The 24257-nt window shown below is 41.6% G+C and overlaps 1 protein-coding gene across 5 annotated transcripts in view; it reads left to right on the top strand.

The window, feature by feature from the left end:
- rtn1a (reticulon 1a) overlaps window positions 1–24257 on the top strand; it is a 185906-nt gene that overhangs the window by 119384 nt on the left and 42265 nt on the right. The window contains exon 1 of one of the 5 annotated variants that reach the window (XM_078562284.1): window positions 12789–13025. The exons of the other annotated variants lie outside the window; for them this stretch is intronic. Coding sequence (XP_078418410.1) covers window positions 12965–13025 — 61 coding nt within the window. The 5' untranslated portion in view covers window positions 12789–12964. Of the gene's footprint in view, window positions 1–12788; window positions 13026–24257 lie in introns of those variants that run through there. 5 annotated transcript variants of the gene reach the window in all.

Here is a 24257-nt window from a genome sequence, read left to right on the forward strand (position 1 = left end):
TTAAAGTGAGGCGACATCTGCTGTCTCAGGTTGGACACAAAGGACCCCATGACATCATTCAAAGAAGAGCTGGGAGTTATTTGAAATTCATGAGTACTCTGATAGCACCCCCCAGAAGTAGATAACTTGTTAGCATTGCATAGGGTATACACACTATAGTTTTCTTTTAAATACTATTTGTATTTTGATTAATAAAAATTAGAAATGTTTATTTTAAACACCATAAAATCTTTCTGTAATCAGTGTTCTGATCAGAAAGGTAATTAAGTTGAAAAGGTGTATTGTATCCCAAATGTTACTTTGACTATTAGAAGAATAATGAATGATTCACTGTCAACTAAATAATGCTATTAAGTTAATATTAGGTAAGAGGTAGGAAGCATCTAGTTAGCACCATATTTTTCTGACAAATAGGTTAATTTGCTAAACATTGTGTAAGCAATAACACCAATCTATACTTTGTACGGAAAGAGACTTTTTTGTTTATTTCTAAGTGCATTTCCTTGGTTGAAATGGGATAAATGTTCAGGTCAGCTCTGACTGATTAATGATGTACTGTGCTGTACTGAGCTTGGCAAAGAAGTAACACCCAGTGCTGTTTACTGCCTGGAATGAATTTGTGACTGCAGCAAATTTTATACGATTGATCAATACAGCTGAATAATGGGATAATTCAATCCTTTTATTATGTCTTGTAGGTAATTTTTAGAGAATGGGAATCTGAAAACATTTAACATGCAAGGGAAAGCACAGATGTGCAATAATTTTCAATAAAATTAAATTTAGTTTAGTTTGATTAAAATTTAAAGGGTATATTCATTTCCTTTACAGATACTGACTCACCTTCTGTATACTTCTACAATGTTCTGTATTTATTTTACATCTTCATTTAGCTTTCCTGTTGCTTTAAATTAAAGACAGTTGGGTGCACAAATCATTTAGAAAATATAGGAGGTGGATTTCTGGGGCTGGGGTCAGGGGTCCCCCCATCTGTCATAACTTCATTCCTGTAATCTGAGGGGATAAGTGTACAAGTTTAAAAACAAGTTGTTGAGAATTTTCTTTCAGCATCAACAAAAAATATACTTTGTTCATTGACTTGCCTTCTTGCAATTAATAATTTTGTTGCATTTACAAATAAAATCTAATTTTGCCATTGAAAACTAAAATTTGCACAGCCGCAACACACAGAACAGCTACTCCTGTGTTCTAAAGAGGATAGGAATGTCAGACAGGCATCTATTATGTCACGTATTTATAAGTCGTTGATAATCTGTCTGATATTGTCACTAACAGAATATGAATGAAACTCAATTTTCACATTACTCTTACCCTACTGCTTTTTTTCTATTACCCTTTTTCTTTTCCTTTGAACAACCAGTGTTAATTTTGTCATCTAAAATATGCCTTTGTTCATTCTTTTACCCAAAATATCTGTATTAAATAAAATCAGAGCTGCTAAATTATAGTGATGCATCTTAAGGATCCGTTATGTATTAAAGAGAGGTTGGTTTTTCTTCAAATGCATCCATTCCATAAATTCAATCTGGTAAGACTGTTAAACCAAAATTAATTTTTGATTCCTTTATCTGTAAAAAGATATTCTTCAATTTTAATGGTGATGTGCCTTTTTTGTCCTCTTCACATGGTGGGTGATATTGAGTTTTTGGAAGGTTACTGTTATGTCTTCTGGTTCCCATAGGTTAGAAATAATCACACATTAGATTCAAAATGCTAGAGCTTCATTGACCATAGTTCTTTTAGCTCTCCATGTGGCTAGTGGACTGATACACTGAAATCAGCACGTGACTCCAGCGCAGCAGTAAAATGTGGCACACTGTACATTCTCATAACTATTAGTTCCTATTTCTCTATAATTATATAACATAACTCTTCCTTGTAAAAAAATGCCTCGATATCTATATAACTTTTCCAATCATTAACAGCCAAACAAGATTAACAATCAACTTTTATAAATAAACTGAACCCTTTAAGCTTTTTCCTTTCTCAAAATATTCATGGTATCGCTTAGGCGGCAGGATGTTGTGTCCAGGATGACCAACTCTTATGAAATGAAATAAGGGACACTTTGACCAGTGGGACCAGGCAAGGGCGGTGCTGGTCACCGTAAGGGCGGGAATGCTGGTAACCATAAGAGTGGTGGGGGGGAGGGGCGCAAGTCACCTTAAGAACGGAAGGGGGGATTTGCAGGTGACCATAAGAAAGGAGAGGTGGCGATGCTGCTGGCCAATGGCAAGTCTGCTCAAAAAAGGAATCATGGAGACAAAGGCAAGAGGAGACTCCAGGCTCAGTCTCCCACAGGCTGTCCTAAAGATAAGGGACAAAGGCATCCCTTGAGGGATGAGGAAAAACAGTGAAAATAAGGGTCAATCCCTGAAAATACAAGACAGTTGGGCCACCCTGGTTATGCCTAGGTTCCATTAGATTTGGTTCAGGGATGGTTCCAATAGATTGGAAAATAGTGAATGTAACTCCTTTAGTCAAAAAGGAAGGGACACAGATAGCAGGAAACTACAGGCCAGTTAGCTTAATATCTATCATAGGGAAAATGTTAGAAGCTATTGTTAAAGACGTTATAGCAGGGCACTTAGATAAATTCAAGATAATCAGGCAGAGTCAACATAGTTTTGTGAGAGGGAAATTTAACCAATTTATTAGAGTTCTTTGAAGAAGTAATATGTGCTGTGGATAAAGGGGCATTGGTGGAGGTACTGTACTTAGATTTCCAGAAGGCATTTGATAAGATGCCATATCAAAGGTTATTGCAGAAAATAGAAGCGCATGATGTAGGGGGCAACTTATTGGCATGGATAGAAGATTGGCTAGCTAACAGGAAACAGAGAGTAGACATAAATGGGTCATTTTCTGGTTGGCAAGCTGTATCAAGTGGTGTGTCACAGGGATCAATGCTGAGGCCTCAACTTTTTACAATTTATATAAATAACTTGGATGAAGGGACCAAAGGTATGGTTGCTAAATTTGCTTATGATACAAAGATAAATAGGAAAGTAAATTGTGATGAGGACATAAGGAGGCTACAAAGGGATATAGATAGGTTAAGTGAGTGGGCAAAGATCTGGCAAGTGGAGTATAATGTGGAAAAATGTGAAATTATCCATTTTGGTAGAAAGAGTGAAAAAGAAGCTTATTATCTAAATGGTGAGAGATTGCAGAGCTCTGAGGTGCAGAGGGACCTGGGTGTCCTAGTGCATGAATCGCAAAAGGTTAGTATGCAGGTACAGCAAGTAATTAAGAAAGCTAATGGAATGTTATTGTTTATTGCAAGGGGAATTGAATATAAAAGCAGAGAGGTTATGCTTCAAATATACAGGGCATTGGTGAGACCGTATCTGGAGTACTGTGTGCAGATGGTCTCCTTATTTAAGGAAGGATGTAAATGCATTGGAAGCAGTTCAGAGAAAGTTTACTAGACTAATACCAGGAATGGGAGGGTTGCCTTATGAGGAAAGGTTGGACAGGCTAGGCTTGTATCCACTGGAGTTTAGAAGAATAAGAGGTGACATGATTGAAACATATTAGATCCTGACGGGTCTTGAAAGGGTGGATGTGGAGAGGATGTTTCCTTTTATGGGAGAATCTAGAACAAGGGGTCGCTATTTAAAAATAAGGGGTGACCCATTTAAAACAGATGAGGAGAATTTTTTTCTCTGAGGGTAGTGAGTCTTTGGAACTCTCTTCCTCAAAAGGCACCGGAAGCAGAGTCTTTGAATATTTCTAAGGCAGATTCTTGATAAGCAAGGAGGTGAAAGATTATTGGGGTAGGTGGGAATGTGAAGTTGAGGTTGCAATCAGATCAGCCATGATCCTAATCAATAGCAGAGCAGGCTCAAGGGGCCTAGTGGCCTACTCCTCCTAATTTGTATGTATGTGTATGCCTCCATCTTGTAGATGTTACATTAATTGCTCTCAGTGGTGAGTTGGCACACTGCACAGGTGATGTTGTGCATGTTGCTCCTGAGTCGTGCTTGATGTCACTTGTTGGTGACGTTGTTGATGTTGCACAGCTTGTTAGAGATGTTGCTGGTGTTGTTTGTGATCTTTTCTGCTTTTCCAGCTCAGGTGTAGGTCAAACACGGATGTTCCTTCTTATTCGCTTACCGGTTTTGGTAACAATGATTATGATCTTGGAATCTCAGCTTCACCAACAATTTCTGCTGGGTCCAGGTTTTCATGATTGGATCCTGTATGTGTAAAGTTTGTCCTTTCAGAAACTCAGGCAGGGATTTAGTATGTTTGTTGAAGTGTTGACATCCTACATGTGCATCAGTGAGTTGTCTTTCTTCCTTCTGGCCACCTGGAGGGAGTATCTTGTCTTATATTTTCTTCCATTCAACAACTCTGCAGGCAACTTCATATCAGCCTGAGAGGTGTAGATCAAGTGATAATAAGACAAGATTTGGGTCCTCCCTTGCCTCTCGGCATTTCATGAGGGTCCTCTTGACCTCTGGACATGTCTTTCTATAAACCCGTTAGTCCTTGGGCAATGTGGTGACGATGTTGAACCCTTCATACTGTTCAGTGAATTACTTAAATTCTCTGGAGCTGAATTAGGTTCCATTTTGTCACATCTTGACCCGGATCTTCCAAGGAATGACAATCATCAACAGATTGCTGTTCTGCTTCAAAACTCCCCCTGGTGCGATGTTGTTGCACATTTTCTTCTGGGACCTTCTGACCCTGGCTTTTCCAGAAATGTGAAATATGGAGCGCAGCATCCCTCAGGGTATTTTGTCAAAACAGAGTAGTCAGGGAAAGACAACAGCCCCTCCCTGCTTTTTTTTTAACTGCAGTATGGTAAGTTTAAATTTTCAGTCTTTGAATGTGAGTGAATGGGTCAGTGGATAAATGAGTGAAAGGGTAGATGGATAAGTGGGAGATGGGGTAGGTGGGTAAGTAGATAGGGGGTAGGTGGGTAAGTTGATGAAGGGGTAAATGGGTAGATGAGTAACAGTTAAGTGGGTGAGAGGGTAGGTGTGTTATTGGGTAGGGGTAAGTGGGTAGGGAGGGTAGGTGGGTAAGTAGTTGGGGGGGTCGGTGGGGAGTGAGTTAGGTGATTAAGTGGGTATGTGAGTGGGTAGGTGGGTGGCTGGGGAGTGGGTGAGATAAGTAAGTGGGTAGGTGGGTGAGCAGTAAGGTGAGGAGATGGTAGGTTGGAGCTGGGTGGGTAAGTGGGGTAGATGGTAAATGGTTGGGGTTAGGTGGGTAAGTGGGTAAATGGTAAGTGGTTGGGGCTAGATCGGCAAGGTGGGCAAGTCTGGAGTTGGTGATGTGGGCAAGTGGGTGAGCGGATAGGTGGGTGAGCTGGGTACATGGGTGGGGGAGTAGGTGGGTAAGGATAGGTGGGTAAGTGGGTGTGGCTAGGTGGATAAGTAGAGAATGGGTGAGGTGGGTAGGTAGGTTTGGGGGTGGTCAGGTTGGGTCCGTAGGTGTAGTCAGGTTGTGGATTAGTCAGGTCTAGTTGTTTGGGCAGTCGGGTTTTCAATGGTAGGTCTGGTTGGTGGGGGGTAGTTGGATGGTTGAGGGGGTAACGTGGTCAGGAGGGGTAGTCGGGTTGGGTTGGAGGAGTTAGTTGATTGGATGGGTCAGGGGTAATTGGGAGTTGGGGATCGGGGATTGTTGGATGTTTGGGAGGGGTAGTTGGGATGGGGGTGTTGGGGCGGTTTGTTGGGTGGTCAGGAAGGTAGTTGGGTGGTTGGGAGGGGTAGTCGGGGTGGGGTGGGGGTCAGTTCTGGAGTTATCCAGGAGTTAGACTAGTTTTAATCTGTCTGACATTACCTGGATAACTATTCAGGTAAGTATATTGGAACTGTCCCAAGTTCCTGAATGTAACTCCGAGTCAAATACAGAGTGGCCAGAGGAACAGGGGAATTGCTCATCCGAAGTTGAAACTTCCCAGGCAATTTCCACACAGGTCAGTGCATCAGGACTTCCGCAGGGTCCTGACACACATCTTCACATCTGTACATCTGGTCTCCAATGATCCAGAGACCAGAAGATTTGGCCCAATTAGTCTTTCAGGAAACCCTTGCTCAGTGAACAGAACTCTTACTGCTGAGATGATTGATTTGGCTCTCAAATCTTTCACCTTTCAAATGAAAGGGAACTATGAGTAGTATTCTGCAACCATCCTCAATTGCGTGTGACTAAATCAATTCCTACAATGTGCCATGGCCCGGGTGGTACTTAGTAGCTATCATCTCCTTTTCCTGCTGTGTATTTCTGTACTTTTGGTTTAGTGCATGGAGATACCATTTTTTCAATGCCTTTGTAAATGCCTATCCAGCCACAGTTGATCTGGCTCTGAGTTTACATTTCTCCATTCCCACGTGGCTTTCATTTTTGGACACTATTCTGGATCAGATAGCAAAACACCACCTTACAATGAGATGCCACCTCTGATAGACCAGCGCTGCCATATTGCTAGTTGTGTTTGCTGTATCTCATCAGCCATCCCTGGATTGCTTGCTGGGAGAGCATCTGTAACTCTTCATCATTGTGGTCTCATCTTTAATTTGACTCAGTTTTGATAGTGTTACGTTCACTGCGTGATGGATCTTTATTCCTAGACCCTTTATCTCATGGTTTACTGAGATAAGGTGCAGCTCTTCTCAACTACTCAACCCCAAGTTGACAGGACTATCTGTCTCCTCCCTTGTGTGTCCCTCTGATTTTGGTTGTTCCTAGTTGTCGAATCTCAGTTTCCCCCGTATGCCGTTAGCGTGATGTCACTCAGTTTCAAAGCATTTTCCTTCAAACTTTCAGGAAAGATCTTCTGATATAGTCTGAGTGGAATGATATTACTCTATGCTCTGGTATCGAGCTTCAACTTCAGAATTATGGTTTTGGGCTCATTCCTCACCCTCTTCCTGATCTGAAAGGTTGTGTGAATTTATTTTCTATGGGAACTATTGCATCCTAACATTTCATGCAGTTTCATGGTTCCTATTGTATCCTCAAATTCGTTGTCAGCTACTGGGGTGTGGATGTTTTGGTTTCTTTTCCTGTACATTTGTCATGTTGCTTTGCCCCTGATAATTCATTTCCCATCTTCTTTCTTTGTTCGGCATGTCTTTTCCCAGCGATTGAGTTTTCCACAAGCTCTACAGTTTGATCCATATGTGGGACATTTCCTTCTATCTGTGAACTCATGTGGTCGACCACAGCTCTTGCACTTCTTTCTCTCTTTCTGGTGTGCATTCTTTTGTTGCTGTTTTGTTGCATCAACCTTGCTGTCTTTCTCTTGACTTAACTGAAAGCCAACCATTGGGATAGTCAGTGTCTTCACCTATCTACTCGTGGCTTTGTGTGCTCTGGCAGTGTCTACAGCCTGTGATAATGTGAGCTTGTCCTTTCCAATTAAATCATTTTGTACTCCAGGGTGTGCAGAGCCTCAAATAAGCTGATCCAGCAACCGTTCATCTGTGTCCTTAAATTTACATTTTCTGTCTGCATTTTTCAACCTTGCTATGAAATTGTCAACAGGCTCAACTGATTCCTGCCTCAGGCCTTGAAATTCATATCGGTAGATCCGATGATTTGACTTTGGCTGGTGTGTGCTAAATCTTTTAGAAATTTTGTCTGGGTTTTCAGTCAGCTCCCAGCTATGAAATAAACTTAACCCTTTCTCTCTTGCCCGCAAAATGATATAGCTGACTTTTTCGCTTCACTAGCGCCTTTTAGAAAGCTGTTGAACGTCAGTCTGCACTTGTGTTTAAACTTCTCAAATTCCTTGGCGACATCATCAGTTTTTCAATTCACCATGGACTGGAGCTGTGTGTTTATTGCTGTGCCGACCATTTCATTTTCACATGATTCACTCAGCTTTTCTCTCTCTGGCACTAGCTTGGGTTGCTTTTTCTATCTAATTCAGCATTAAATTAGTTTAAAATATTTGGTTTTTTTTACTCTCAGATACCCACTGCCACCATGTTATGTGTTCTGGTTCTCATAAGATAGAAACAATCACCCTTTAGACTCCAAAATGCTGGAGCTTCATTGAGTGTACTTCTTTCAGCTCTCCATGTGGCCAGTGGACTGATAGGCTGAAACATTGTTACCCAGCACATGACTCCAGTACAGCAGTAACGTATGGAACCCTCCTGATGTACCTTCTCGTAACAATTAGTTCCCATTTCTTTAGGAATGATATAAAAATATAACAATTGCAGAGGAGCCCAACTTGAGCAATGTCCAGTATAATGTATCTTAGTTACCAGTATATGCTAAAAGAATTGGGATTCTACATTTTAGAGAGGCATAGACTTGGGAATGATCTGATTGAGTTTTATGATCAGAGTAGATTGTGTTGCAGTTGACACTTTCTTCCAATTAAATAGGTTAAGGAGGACCAGGGGTCCCAATTTGAAGCTATGCAAGGCCAGGTAAAGGTTAGATCTCAGGAGATGGTTTCTTTCCCAGGGAATAGTGGCCCTCTAGAACAGGCTGCCATTTCATGCAGTGGGCACTGACTTGCTGAATTTCTTCATGCAAGAACTGGACCTCTTCGAGTGGACATCACGGGGGGTGGGGGAGGTGGATTTTATGGATGTGATGGGGGTCTCGACCTGCTGAATTATGAACAAATCAGGCAATTAACAGGTCATTGGCGGGCCTTCCACAGGATCAGGACCACGGGGGCCAATCAGAGGCTGGCAGTTCTTTTGTCCAGCAGTAAGGCGGTGACTGCTGCAGGAAATGCACCCACTGGAGGCGCAGGATTGTGGAGTGACTCCAGCCAGAGGTAAGTGACGGCAGGAGAGGTTTCGTGGTGTGGGAGTCGCGGGTTAGGGGGATCGGCAACAAGGACAGGGAGGTGGCTCTAAGTGGGCCACCCCCCTTCCCAATGACGGGTACTTCGATTAGGCACCAAATGCCTTTAAACGAGGGGCCCCACTTCCCTGGGAGATCACAAGCAACCTGCACAAGTTTACTTGTCATGCTCCCTGTGTGGCGACAGGCCCGCCTGCCACTGATTTAATTGGTTGCAGAGCAGGAAGGCATTCCATGGGCCTTCCCACCACAGACTTAATCGGAGTGGAGGCAGGAAGGTGGCAGGGTTCCCATCCACCATTACCCTGCCTGATTAAATGCCTCCGCCAGCAAACCCGCCATGGGGGTGGGGATATAATACCGCCCCAACTCATACATAAGGTAGATACTTCAAGGAATTCGTCTCCTGGATAGTTTCAATTTCCTAGATGAGCCCGAGGGGAATTTCCCAGATTTTTTTCCCTCCCAAATTAACCCTTTTTTTAATCTGCTTTTACACCTTTCCCGGGAGATCATGTAATTTTTTGTGGGGAGAGCGTAAATATTGTGATACACAAAATATCGTTTAGGACACACTGAATGGATCAGAGGGTCATTACCTGTCCGTTATTGTCCGTATGTTCGTATCTGAGGGGAAGGAACCATTTACAATATCAGCTATATAGGACCAGGAAGGGCAGTTGAATGTCAGAAGTTTAGCAAGGATAGGGTCAAGGGAGCAGGAGGCAACTGAACAGATGATCTCAATCTTATTGACAAAGAAGTCCATGAGCTCCTTGCATTTGTTGAGGTTGAGTGCGGAAGGAGCATGGGAGAGGGTTTCAGGAGGGTGTGGGAGAAGCGATGGCATAGCGGTATTGTCGCTGGACTAGTAGTCTAGAGACCCAGGGTAATGCTCTGGGGACCAGGGTTCGAAACTCACCACAGCAGATGGTGAAATTTGAATTCAATAAAAACCTGGAATTAAAAGTATAATGATGTCAGTGAAACAACTGTTGATCTGAGTTTACTGATGCCCTTTAGGAAAGGAAATCTGCTGTCCTTACCTGGTCTGGCCTACATGTGACTCCAGACCCACAGCAATGTGGTTGACTCTTAAATGCCCTCTGAACATGGACAATTAGGGATGGGCAATAAATGCTGGCCTGGCCAGTGACGCCCACATCCCATGAATGAATTTAAAAAAAGGAGACGATGGTTGCTCATGAAGAAAAGAAGCCAGAGGTTCTCTTTGCATTCCAGAATGATCCTGGAGCAGGGCCCAATAGTGCTGGATGTGGTCCAGCCAGATCTGGGGTGATGAATGGCTAAACCAATCATGTACCATATATCACACAGAATCACAGAGCAGAAGAGGCCCTTCGGCCCATCGAGCCTGCACCGACACGTGAGAAACACCTGACCTACCTACCTAATCCCATTTACCAGCACTTGGCCCTTGAATTTCACTTGAATGTTATGACGTGCCAAGTGCTCATCCAGGTACTTTTTAAAGGATGTGAGGCAAGCCGCCTCCACCACCCTCCCAGGCAATGCATTCCAGACTGTCACCACCCTCTGGGTAAAAAAGTTTTTCCTCACATCGCCCCTAAACCTCCTGCCCCTCACCTTGAACTTATGCCCCCTCGTGACTGACCCTTCAACTAAGGGGAACAGCTGCTCCCTATCCACCCTGTCCATGCCCCTTACAATCTCATACACCTCGATCAGGTGGCCCCTCAGTCTTCTCTGCTCCAACGAAAACAACCCAAGTCTATCCAACCTCTCTTCATAATTTAAATGTTTCATCCCAGGCAACATCCTGGTGAATCTCCTCTGCACCCCCTCCAGTGCAATCACATCCTTCCTATAATGTGGTGACCAAAACTGCACACAGTACTCCAGCTGTGGCCTCACTAAGGTTCTATACAACTCCAACGTGACCTCCCTACTTTTGTAAACTGTGCCTCAATTGATAAAGGCAAGTGTCCCATATGCCTTTTTCACCACCCCACTAACATGCCCCTCCGCCTTCAGGGATCTATGGACACACATGCCAAGGTCCCTTTGTTCCTCAGAACTTCCTAGTGTCATGCCATTCATTGAATGTTCAATATATGTTCAAGCCTGTGTCCCTTTGACTTAAAGAAGTGAAGGTGGGGGCCATACCAGTGTGAACAACAGGATGGGAGAGAGTAAGGGTCTTAGTGGAAGCAAAGGCATCAAAGTCAGAGGTTAGAGTGTAATTGGATTCTGCTGTCAGTCTGCTCAGAGCAGGATGGGAACCAGCAGAGACCGATCAGAGTTAGCTCAGCTTAATTTTCAAAATTTCCAGCAGAAAGGCAGGAAACTGAGAAAGCAGAAGCAGGCCAGATCTTAGAAATGAGGTGACCCAGCAGAGTTTATGGGAAACAGCAGTGACATTTGAGGTTCAGAAGAAGCAGAGAAATGGACTAGGGTACAGGAGAAAGTGGATTTCTGCCCATGACCTGCAGCAAAATAAAGGACTTGTGTATTTGAACCCCTAGGTGTCTCTGTTCCTCCATACTTTTCAGTGTCTTTCCATTGAGTGTATACTTCAATTCCATAGTTTTCCGCCCTAAATGCAATACCTGACATTGCTGTACATTAAATTGCATCTTTAGCTTGTCTGTCCCATTCCATAATTTGTCTGTATCCTCCTGAAGTCATTTACAGACTTCCCTTACATTCCCTGCCAAGCCCTTTACATTGCATCATCAGGAAATTTCAATGTTGTGTTCCTGATGCCCAAGTCCAAGTCATCAGTATAAATATCAAGAACTAAATTAGATCAGTACTGATCCCTGAGGTACACCACTTTAGACACTTGTCCGATGAGAGGAATGTGGAGTGTATTTTGTTGCAAATATTTTTGTATCTGAGGCCTGTACTGGATATCTCCAGTGTATGAAACATTAGATGTTTGAGGAAACCAGATCTATAATGTAAATGATTGTTACCAATTTTATAATGACATGCTGATTTTTTATAATTTACCTTGCCCTCTTGGACAAATGGCTGTTTTGTTCCATTAGAATCACAACTTTATACTCCTCTTGGGACAGTCGGAATAGATGCTTATTAAAAGGTCCCACTGATATCAGCTATTTTCTTTTGTAGGTCACAGTGTTTATCGATTCTGTACAATGTGAATAATGCTTTTCATTCTCCTTTGTAGTCAACTAAATCTATGTACCTTCCCTGCCTTTTGGTTGCTTCCGTTTCCATGGATACTAGTCTAAGGCATGAAAATTGCTGTACCCACTTTCTAACATACATTATGTCTGCTATTTATAAGTTGCATGGAATACAGAACCAACCTTGGACTTAATATATTGATATAGTGTGTGTATAAAGTTATAATATTTTGGAGAGCTATGTCTATTACAACCTATTTTATATCTGGTTTGAATTAAACTCGTCACTTTGTGATTTTTAACTAAGACCTACAAAATACTGTTGCAAATTTTATTTCACAAGTATTTGCTGTTTGATGCATTAATACAAAAAAGTATTTAGTGTGGTACTTTGTTCAATAATGAATTTAAACTAAACAGGTCTGTGTAGTGTAGTTATATTATTGTTTACAGGGAAGCTATTATTCACAGATTTTGTCATGCAGCTATGTGCTTTGGCTGCTGATTCAGAGATTAATTTCATGATAAAAGTCATTGAATTCATATTTTATGATGTGGTACAGGTGGTTGATGTCAAAAATGAAGACAATAGTTTGGGAACTGAGCTGTTAAATTTAGTAACTTAGTGACGGCCTATAATACGTTAAACCAGAAACGAATAGTCTTAAATAATAATGTATAAAATCTGTCGTATTTTTAATTACTCATGCTCTTGTGCCATCAGGTTTGATTAATCACTTGAATAGCTTATCCCAAGTCTTGGTGAGGCAGCTGCTTTTAATTTGAAAAGAGATTTGCATTCTGTTTCAAAGGAAGAGCATTCCCTAGGGCAATTATATCGCAGTGCTGATTTGCTGCAGTGGAGACTGCAGCGTTTACATATTGCCCTCCCCTATCCCCGTTCTGCTTACAACACCAGTCTCCTGCCAGTACGCACTTCACCCCATAAATGCATTGGAATGCCTAACTGAAAAACCTGGTGGCAGAAATATCTGTGAGATTTTTGATGTCCCAAGATGCAGACCAGTGCAGATTCAGCGAAGATGGAATGCCTGTGGAGTTGCTGGAAGAACCATGGTACTTAATTGTTTTGCATGTTTTGAAAAGGACTGGAGCAGGGAGGGTTGTTCCTGTACTAAGATGCATCTTAATGTGCTTTGTTCACCTGTGGGCCTTTCACTTGCTTCTTATTGCAGCAAAGCAGTGGTTTGTTGTGCAATGTGCTGCTGTGGGTAGGTGTGGCGCAGATTATGTTTTTTAAAATAAATGTTGCTGAAAGAAAGCACGAATAACATTTTTATATTGCTTTGTGTATCTGATTGTGCACAGCCTTTTCAGGGAGATTTGTTTGGAATTTGATCATCTGTCCTTATTTATTATGTATAGATATAGCAAAATAAATTACATTAAGATTGTACTAGAATGAATGCATATTATATGTGTTATTCATTGACATTCCCATTTTGAGCAGAATTTAACAGTATATCTATAGAGAATCATTTTCTAATCGGACACACCCATGTTGAAAGCAGCATTTTTCTCAATACAGACCATCTTCTATAAAGGGACAAAATTATCCTTTCATCCTTAGTTTTATTCATAATTAATGAGATTTATATAATCTGTTTTTGTTACCTCATATAAACGTCTAACCAGATATATGCTGAGGACTCTACTTGAAGCAAAGTAAATCTCTAGTCATGGTAGATATTGTGCTATTGCTCATAACAAAATAATACATACAGAGACGAGTGGAAGCATCCTTTTGTACATGTTTCAAAAGCATCCAGATCAGCACTGGGTGTGGCCATATGCCTCCGCTACAGCGCACAGAGGGGTTTTTCAGCCATTTTTTTTTCCCTTTCAGCATCATTCTGAATTCTGTCTAGACATTTCAGAAGCTGAGGTGACCAATAATGAAGAAGTCTAACTGTGCTCAAAAAAGGGATTTTTTTCTGTTGCCAGGATGACTGGGATAATGCTGTTTACTCACCGTGTCCCATTAGGAAAAAATTTATTGACAGACTTGTTCCTTTTATATTCCAAAGCCTTCGAGCATATTCCATACTGGACCATCCAGCATGATCACGGTTTTTCAGAACAGATAGAATAGAATACCCCGCCCATTGATATATGGTGCAGAAATGCAAAATACAGCTGAATTCTTTCCTTAATGAATGGAAAAAAGCATATTAATCCTTCAGTTTTTCAACATTGTAATAATTACCCTATTAATCTCCATAGGAGATTATTTGAACAACCACATTCATAAACAGATTTCATTGGTAAATACATTTAAAAAGTTGTCTGCCACCAATTTTGATTTGAATGTTGTTCTAGTACACATAATACACTATTTCTACTATGATTTCCTTGCATGTAATAAAATATCCTCATTTTGTTCTCAATAAAATATTATTTATAAACAATCCTGGGAATGTAAGGGAAGTATTAAGTGAAAACATAAAATAATCAAATCTAAATAAATCTTCGGATTTTAACATAGATTTTACTATCCATTTGATGTGATTGCAGATTAAGTGGGAAAACTGTCAGGTCATCAGTTCGGCAAAAAATTGAAGACATACATTTATTTTGAAATTATGCGCACAATTTGTGCTGCCGGATAGACCCTGGAAAGAACATTTGTTGAATGTGGGTGCATTGTAAGGCTTGAACAGAATGGGGAAGTGTTGATGATGTCATAACCCAGATTTTGTAAACATGGCTGATGCTCACTCTGAACAAATAATGTGTTAATATTACTTCATTTTTCTCCTATTCATTCATGGGATGTGGGAGTCGCTGGCTAGGCCAGCATCTATTGCCCATCCCTTGTTCAGAGGGCATTTTAAGAGTCAACCATATTCATGTGTCTTATTATGTGTCTAATTCTGGGCATGCTCTTTAGGAAGGATGTTAATGCCTTGGAGAGAGCATGTTGGGGAATAACCAGAATGGTATCATTTACGTGGAGAGACAAAAGGAGCTAGGATTGTTCTCATTGGAGCAAAGAGGTTAGGAGGAAATTTAATAGACATGTTCACAATTAGGAGGGGTTTTGATAGAGCAAATAGGGTGAAACTGTTTCCACTGCAGCGCAGTTGGCAACCCAGGGGCACAGACTTTTAATATAATCAACAATAAAGAGTAATAGAGAAAAGCAGGTGAATGGGACTAACTAGATATCTCTTTCACAGTGCTGACACAGATACTATGGGCTGAATGGCCTCCTCCTGTGCTATAAGGCACTATGATACAGAAGCAAAATTTAAACAAATCGTATGAATCACCAACTTCCAGAGGTAGTGTTGTGGACTGCTTGAGAATAGCTGCTATTTTATTGAATGTATAAGTGGGGACATTGGTATATGTTGGCCAACCAGTGACAGAATTTTTTTTTTTACTGGCTGTAGCCCTTTCACCCATCTTAAGCTAAGCCCAAGATTTTTCTGGCACTTTTAACGAAGAGTGCCTTATGTCTCAACAAGTAAATACCACTAGTTTAAAGAGGAAGTAAGGACATCTAGGCCTGCAGTAATAGAGTATGGTACCATGAGAAATAAACTTTGATATTTATATCCAATTGCTAGCAAAAATGTTCACATGGAGCTGTATGTGAATGATGGCACTGCTTCACCCATGTCCAGAATGGAAAACATATTGAATTAAAAGTAAGTATTTAAGGAGCTAACTTTTTTTATTGTTTAATTTTTCATTTCTAAAGACAAAACCTTATGAGGACATCAAACTTGTACATTCAAGTTAGCATAAGAACACAATATTTAATTGAAAAACATGGCTTTAGGGGCCTGCTGGCTGATACAAGGCACATTATTAAGTACTTTGGGGGCGCTGCCGCAATTCTGATTCATAGCCTTCTAAGCAAGTGACGTTGTGATTTTTTTGTTGCTAGGCAGGAGCTGAATAGTAAGTTAAGTACATTTTTAGCCTAATAAACTTCACTAGAAACCTAATATCATGGGCAATGCATGGTATACTATTGTAGGAGTGGTGTTTTGAGTGTATTATGATAATATGGTATTAAATGTAATTTAACAAGGGCCGGCACTTCCCATTAGTCAAGCGAAGTCTGTATTCACCATTTCACAACCCAGCAGGAAGTAGGAAGCCTGACTCTTTGTTTAGGGCTCCATTCAGCTGTATGATTTCACAATAGCAGCATTTGGTTAGTATACGCTTGATTCATTTGTTTAGGAAAGAAAATGAAATATTAAATTATTTGTTTCTATATTTGACATGTTAAAGTGCTGTGGAGAATGTGCACGCACTTAGTTATTTGCAGTGTAGTGCAAGTGGCTGTAAATGGTTGCTGTCTTGGGTGCTGGAATCACTGTGGAACCTGCTCAAGAAAACAAACCTTTAATGTGTATAAAGCAGATGCTGTAATTGTTTTGTGACAGGGCAGGAAAACTTCTTAAAAAGTTTGATTCAGACCTAATTTTCAGTGAGGGAAAATATTGATTTAATAATATGAAGAGTTTCACGTCTTGACCTTGGGTAAAGAAACACAATACCTTTGCGTTGTAATTTGATTCAAAGAAGACAGCTGATCCAGAGTTTAACATGCAAGAAGCCTATTACATCTTCAAATGCGACTGGTTCACATTACTAATTTTAGAACATGGATCAGTGGGATGGGCCAAGATTCCTTCCAACATTCTGCTTTGGATACTGATCTCTAAGGAAGGGTTATAATTCAGATTTCGGATAGAACCTATACCCTGGTAGGTTGGATCGCAGGATCAAAATGGTTTTCATTTTTTCACTTTTATATCTATGTCTTTCAAAATTGCTTCTCTTGCTTTCTTTCGGTTGTTTTTAGTGCTTTGAACCCAACATCCTAAAAAGTGTACAGCCAGATGTTGGCACCTTTTAAAATGAGCAGTAGTGGCTTCTATTGCAGTGAAAGAGGTAAACTTGCAATTGCTCCCTCCTTGTGAAAAATTGGCCCATTATCTCTCACTGACCACAAACTGAGTTCTAGAACTTGCTCCATCAGAAGTTGTAGGTTATCATTCCACTGTCTCTTGACATTGTGCCATCAATGTTGCCATCACAACTTTCTAAAGGCTTCCATCCTGTTTCCTTTCTTCCCCAATCCAAACAACCCCTTCTCCCTTCATTCTCTACACTTAGCTGTGCAGTTTTCATTCTTCATTACTGTTGAGAGGTTGAGTTGAAAGCCCTGAGAGAAGGTGGGTTGTAAGATGTTGTTAATAACGTGCAGTTGTTCTTTTTTTAAAAATCCTTATCCCCGCCACCCCCCACTGTCAATCCCAATTCATTTTATGACATTAAAGCTGAAGTGTCCATTGACAATTTATTTTTTGTGTAGTAGCAGGAACCAAAAGGAGTTGTTCTTGAATCTTATTACCTAACATCACTTTCACAGCACAAACTACAGTAGTTCAAGAAGAAGGGCAGGTTATTGACAATAGATGCCAACATTTCTGACAACACCCATGTCCCAAAAATGTAAATGAAGTGAGCTAAATTCGGTAGCGCGTGGACATTGTGACGCATGCTCGACCTGCACCTGTTGATTGTGATGCAGGCAGCATGCTAACTTTATGCTGTCTGATCACTTCAATCACCAAGTTGTTATTGGCTGGACACATCAGCAGAGGACCAATATTGTGAGTGGCTAGCATCACTTAAAGCTGGCCTGCACCTGGGATAGGTGCTGACAGTCATGCAGGAAGTGACTCTGACCCGAGAAACAAAAGTTGCTACAATGTGGAAGTGCGTCGGCTCCCAAGATTTTCACATACTGCACTGGAAGCCATGAAGGAAGTGGAAAGGAGGGAAGAAGTCCTGTATCTGTCAGAGGTTAGGATGCCCTCCAGATGCATTGTCAGAAGGTGATGGGAGAAGATTTTATTTTTGAATTATGGCCACGTAGACAATATAAAATGAAAGCAAAATACTGCAGATGCTGGAAATCCAAAATAAAAACAGAAAATGCTGGAAATATTTAGCAGGTCACACAATATCTATGGAGAGAGAAGCGGAGCTAATGGGTGGAATTTTACCAACCCATTAGTGACAAGCTGGAGGGTGGGAAAGCTGGTAAAATGGCACAGGAAGGCATTGGGGGTGTGCTCAAATCTTCCTGTGGCTATGCCATTTTGCCAGTGGTGGGAAATCTGATGGACGTGTTGCCAATCAAGAGCCCAATTGAGCCACTAAAGTGGCCAATTAAGGGTCACTTCCCACCTCTGCAGGTATTTTAGCAGGTCAGGCTCGTAACCCATATGGGGCAGCTGTCCAATGAAACCTTGTGACCTACCACCACCACCACCACCCCCCCCCTCCCGCAGGGGTAAAGGACATTGCGGCGGGCTCCAACAGTGTCCAAAAGGCGTTCCAGGAACACGTCACTGAATCGGGGGGCTGCAATCTTCTTGCCTTTCGGGGCCATGTCTTCTGTGCGGTAGTCCTGGGCTGGAAGCACAGAGAGATGTGCATGTGGCTGCACTTTAAATATGGCGCCTTGCATGAGGAAGTGGCAAGGTGACAGATGGTGGGTGAATTGGAGGCCACCCACCAGCAAAATTGCGTGTTTCTCAGGAATGCATGATTAATGAGGTGGGATTGGGATGATGTAGGGTTTAAGATCTGGAATGCCCTTTCTAAATCTCTCCGCCCCCTCTGCCTCTCTACCTTTCTTCCCTCCTTTAAGACACTCCTCAAAACATACCACTTTAACCAAGCTTTTAGAGTAATTTGTCCTAATATCGTCTTATGTGGCTTAGTGTCAAATGTTGCTCTATAATGCTTCTGTGAAGCACTTGGGATGTTTGTTCTGTTAAAGGCACTATATAAATACAAGTTGTTGTTGTTGAAGTATCTGAATGTCAACTTGCCAGTTTTTGCTGATTAGTCAGAATGATATAGGGGAGTATTTCCACTGCCTTTTGTACTGAAATGATCAACATATTATTTTTTCATGTTTACAATTTCATGACAAATTGTTCCTTTATAGTTGATGCAAGTTTACATGTTGTATCTGTGTCTTGTTACTTCAATGGAGGAACTTTTAAAGAAACATTTTTCTGCTCTCTTCCCTCATTGCCCTTATCCCCCCACCTCGTCTTAAGCACCCGATGAGCGAATTGCACTTGAAATGATAGACCTGACGGCTTATCTGTATGGACCCAATGTGCCCCAGCGTAGGAAACTCCCATTTGACAGGACCTGCATTGAAAACTCAGGATGGAAAATGGACCACTGCTGCAGGCCTGAGAGGAAGTATTCCATACTTTAGAGGCCTGCAATGTCTTTACTGGCCACCAGTTTCAATGCCACTGTCCAATACAAACAGCAGCCAGTTGGCCTGCAGACACAGCTATTTTACGCCCCACCTGTTAAAAAGGGTGCAATTTGAAGGTATTTAGGGGTTTGCTGGCAGTCTGTTGCATCCTGCGGTCTGTGGAGACAAAGTGCCACTCCCATGGTTCAGTTCCAGTGTGTGCTGAAATCTTTGGGCCACTACCTGACAGGGATTCACCAAAATGAGTACTTTCTGAGAAATAGGAGTGTGCTCTGGGAATATCTTCCAACTGTGCTTCTAACGCAAGCGGGGGATTGGATCCACCGTAATGGGTTTCTGCAATTTTTCCTCTGCTTTGTACATGGAAAATAGATCAACCCTCAGCACAAAGCAAAGTTAAATCAGTTTCATTTTGTTGCTTGGATCAGGATGTCTCAACCTTTTTGCTTCTGAGGCACCCCTGCCATGTTAGAAGAATTCCATTGACCCCCATAACACAAGTATCCGTACTGTATCAAAATGAATTATGCAATCAAACATATATTATTTATTTTTTGTTTGTTTTATTTACTTCATGTGAAACTTGGATGGTTAAATTAGGTTGGGTCTTATGGCGCACCTCATCTGTACTTATCATGGTCTTGTGAAAAGACCCTGGGACCACATTTTGTTAGCACTATTATCAATTTAATCAAACTTGTAAGTAATAGTTGCATGTTATTAAATGGACAGGCTGCGGATCGAGCAATTCTGGTACACTGTGATCAGAAAATTTCTGAGTTTGCAGTGGGGCAGAAAATATCCTGAGGAATTTGCCCAGCTTTCATCATAAAATTATAAATAACCTATCCCACAAAGAGCTGCATGTTTTTAAAGCTACACAGAACTGGATATAAGCAGAGGTGTCTATAAAAATATTAATAAATGCTCAAGGTACTTCTCCCTAATTTTAGAAAGAACAAAACTCCTGAAGGAATTTGTTAATTTTTAATCACTGGAAGGTTTGCAACCACCAGTCAGACAGGATCGTACAGGAGGCCCCGATGCAAATATGAAGGTTTGCAAAAGCAAGATAAACAAAACTTCTACTGCAGTCACTTAAAGAAGTATTTTCAGTATTTATTCAGTTTGCTTTCAGATAGTTATTAAATTGAAATCCAGTTTTAACAATAACAAGCTGAAACACAACATATAGCCCAATCATCCTTCCCTCTCACCCCCAACAGTATGATTAATTTTTTGGATTGATTCCCACACATGCCATTAACCACTTTACACTCAAATTAATTCATTCATCTATTTCTTTTTTCCCTTATTTTTTTGCGCACACCAGGCTCCATAATAATTCCTGGCTTTCTACTGTATTCAGTACCTAAGTGGCGTCAGCAGTTTACCAACACACATATGTCCACGTTGTAATATTTGAGCACTGGCTTCTAGCTCATCTCTATAAGGGTGAGACATTCCCGATCACTTATTCAAGTCTACAGAAACCTAGCAGCTGCATTGAGGACAACCCAGGATCGGCCTGCGTGAGTTACTTGAGATGCTCCCAAACTCTGATAGGGTCTGCACACACCCCTCAATCCTTGTTGGTTGCAATGATGAGAACTTTTCTGTGGTTCTGTGGTCTATGATTCTAACAAAGGAGCATTGTACCTTTATAACCTTGAGTAATAAGTATGTGCCCAACTTGTTGGGTTATCACTCTGCCACCAGAAGTGAGAAGGGGACAGACCTCTGCCTGCCAGGTGTGCAGGCTGATGACCACATCCAAAACCCAGGGATGGGGTCATTTTAATATTCAAACAGATTATTGACTCTACATGTGTCAGCTAGCAAGTTAGAGGTGGGGCAGTACCTGGAAACCTTCGAATTCTTGTGCAAAGCAACAATAAACAAAAGCCTCCTGAATGCAGCAGGATTATTTCTCCAGCAAAATGCAATAAGTGAAGGTTAGCTACCTAGTACAAATTATAATCATAAAATCAAATCTAGTTACTTACAGAATTGCAGACTCTGGGTGTGATTGATGGGAGAGTGACCCGATCATTTCCATTCTGGACAGGACTTACATCGCCACCATATAGGATCTGCAATATTGGGTGTGAAGACACATGCCTGTAAAGATGCAATAAAGACATCTCTTGCTGGTAGAAGATCAAAGCAGCACCCTCCCATTCCAATGGGCAAATGAGCTCTTAGAAAAATGTGCTCTTAGAAAAAGAACACTGCTTGCCAAAAGGGGATTGCATGCTCTGCCGTATGAAGGATTTTGATCCTTAAGGATTAATTGCCTCTATACCATCAGATCTTCAGGATATTTGCAACAGAAGATTCCCCAAAGCTTATCCACCATCTACAAAGCACAAGTCAGGACTGTGATGGAATACTATCCATTTGCCTGCATGAGTGCAGCTCCAACAACACTCAAGCTTGACACCATCCAGAACAAAGCAGCAGGCTTGATTGGCACCCCATCCACAAACATCCACTCCCTCCACCACTGCCACACAATGGCAGCACTGTGTACCATCCACAAGATGCACCGCAAGAACTCACCAAGCTATCCAAGAAGCTCCTTCTTGAGGGCAATTAGGGATGGACAATAAATGCTGGCATAGCCAGCAAAACCAACATCCCATGAATGAATAAAAAAAAAATTCAGCAAGCACGGGATCTGCTGGACCGTCGTGTGGCATTCTGAGTGGAATTGCCAGGTTAACCTGGTACATGCCCAGCCATACCTCTAAACTGCCACTGCAGCAGATGTGCCCATCCATACACCTGGATTGGAATTTTGTGTGCAGTTTACATAGGGGAAGATAAAATTCTGCCCAGTGGGGCAATGCCCAATTTCAGCCCTACCGCCAAACTCAGGAAGTTTGGGTCCTATATCTTTTGTTAATGCTTTGCTTTGGCTAGTAACTACACAAGCTTTAAATAACTGTTGCTGTATATAGTATAAATATCATCATTTTTGTAGGGCAAATCTGCAATTCAGCAGGTTTAAAATAAAACTTCTCAAAATGATCTGGTAGGTTGCTAAATGTAGATAACAGCATTGTGTCCTTCTATACAACAGTACTCGCTGGATTGAATGTAGTACCATTTGTAAAAGTGATGAAAAATCCTTCAGAAATTATGCCTCACAGAGTGAGCAAAACATTGTAAATGATATTTATGTATAGTTTTTCCCTCAAAAAATCAGAGCAGTCTTGCTTTCTATGTGGCATCTATCTCGTAAACAACTTCAGCAGCCATTTTGTAAAAATAATTCTTTGCTGTGTGCCATTGTTCCTGTGGAGAGATTCTCAAACATGGGAGGGTATTGACGTAATGGTCCTGCAAGCATTTTTGAAGCTCTTAGTTTAAATCCATAGAGTTTTCTGTTGTTTATGGCAAACAACCTTTATTTGCAAGAGTTTGGTTTAACGAATTTTGCTCTCTGATACACAGGATCATTGTGAGTACCATGTATAACAACTGCTGCACTGAGATCTGACTGTTGTAAGGAAGGTACGTTAGGTGAATTAGACATTTTGTACAGCATGTGATTATTTGACAATCCTACAGGTTAATGGATTCCACAGACAACAGATGGTTGAATGCATACTTAGATAATCAGGTAGTGGGACACATTTTAATTTGGTTTTATTAGATGAGCTCTCAGCATCCAGATAAACAATACAATTAATAAGCAGTGTTTAAATATATGTTCCTTTATTCAGATATGGATTTCAGCAAAGCTGAAATCAAGTACCATATCGGCACTTTTAATTTTGAACTTGTTTTTTAACTCTTTAAAATTAGGTGAGACACCAGATAGAGTACAATTGTCCCTAACCTTATTTATCAGAGTTGTATAATGGTTAGTCCAAGCTGCTAGCAAATACCTTCTTGTTTGATAGGGTAGGGAATGGTAACAAGGAGTACAAACACCATTGTTTCTTTGCAGATATATTGGCCTAGAATTTCTGTCCCCCGGAGAGGGTCGTAGCGGGAGGTACCTCAGAAGATGCACTGGGATAGCTCCTGGAGGTCCCCATGCAAGGATTGCACAGCAATTGCCCGGGAAGCTTAAACTTCCGATGGACAATTATCCTGCACCTGGAGCCATCCGATACTCCAACTTAAATTGGAGACTTCGGATGGTTCCGACTCCCTTAGCAGAATAGTTATGCAGGAAAAGTAAGAAGGATTAAAATCACTTCTAACTCCTGGGTAACTATGGTAATGACAACCTGCGCCCCCCCCCCCCCCCCCCCCGCCCCCCCCACCGCAACCCTCCACACTGAGCCCCCCTGACTATACTCCCCACCGCCCCCCTGACACCCTTCCTACTCCCTGACTACACTCGTGACCCTGCAACTACCCTCCCTACTCTGTGATTACCCCCTAACTACCTCCCACCCCGCAGACTGATCCCCACCAATCCAGCAACTACCCCGACCCCGATTCCCTCAACCCCGACTACCCCCTTACCAACCCACCCTCTGAACTGCCAACCCTCCCCCCGAATACTCGCTCAACTTCCCAACTACGCCTCCACCCCCCCCAACTATCCTCCAGAACCCCTGACCCCACCCATCCCCAACTACCCTCTCCACCCCCAACCACTGTCCCACCCCCGACCGCCTCCACCGCCCTCCAACTATCCCCATGACCCCCTCATCTCTGACAACCCTCTTACCCCTGACCCCCAACCTCCGACAACCTTCCCACAGCACCTCTTCCCCCACTCCCCAGTTACAGTAGCAAGCTTTAGGGAAGCATGTTGCTCAGATCAGGCATGCATTACTATCGTTGATTCTTTGCCTTAATTGTAATATGTTGCCATCATCATAACTTTAAAAGAAATCAAGTACTTATGCTCCTTTTCCTGCATGCATATATTTTATTTTATTTTCCCTAAATGTTCTCAATTCTAAATTATTTATTTTTAAGCAGAATGAATTAGCTTTCCCAATGCCATGCATTGTTTCCTTCCTTATGGGGCAGGAAAGCAACAT

This window comes from Cetorhinus maximus, chromosome 18 (assembly GCF_964194155.1).
Source record: "Cetorhinus maximus chromosome 18, sCetMax3.hap1.1, whole genome shotgun sequence".
In the NCBI taxonomy this organism is placed as follows: Eukaryota; Metazoa; Chordata; class Chondrichthyes; order Lamniformes; family Cetorhinidae; genus Cetorhinus; species Cetorhinus maximus.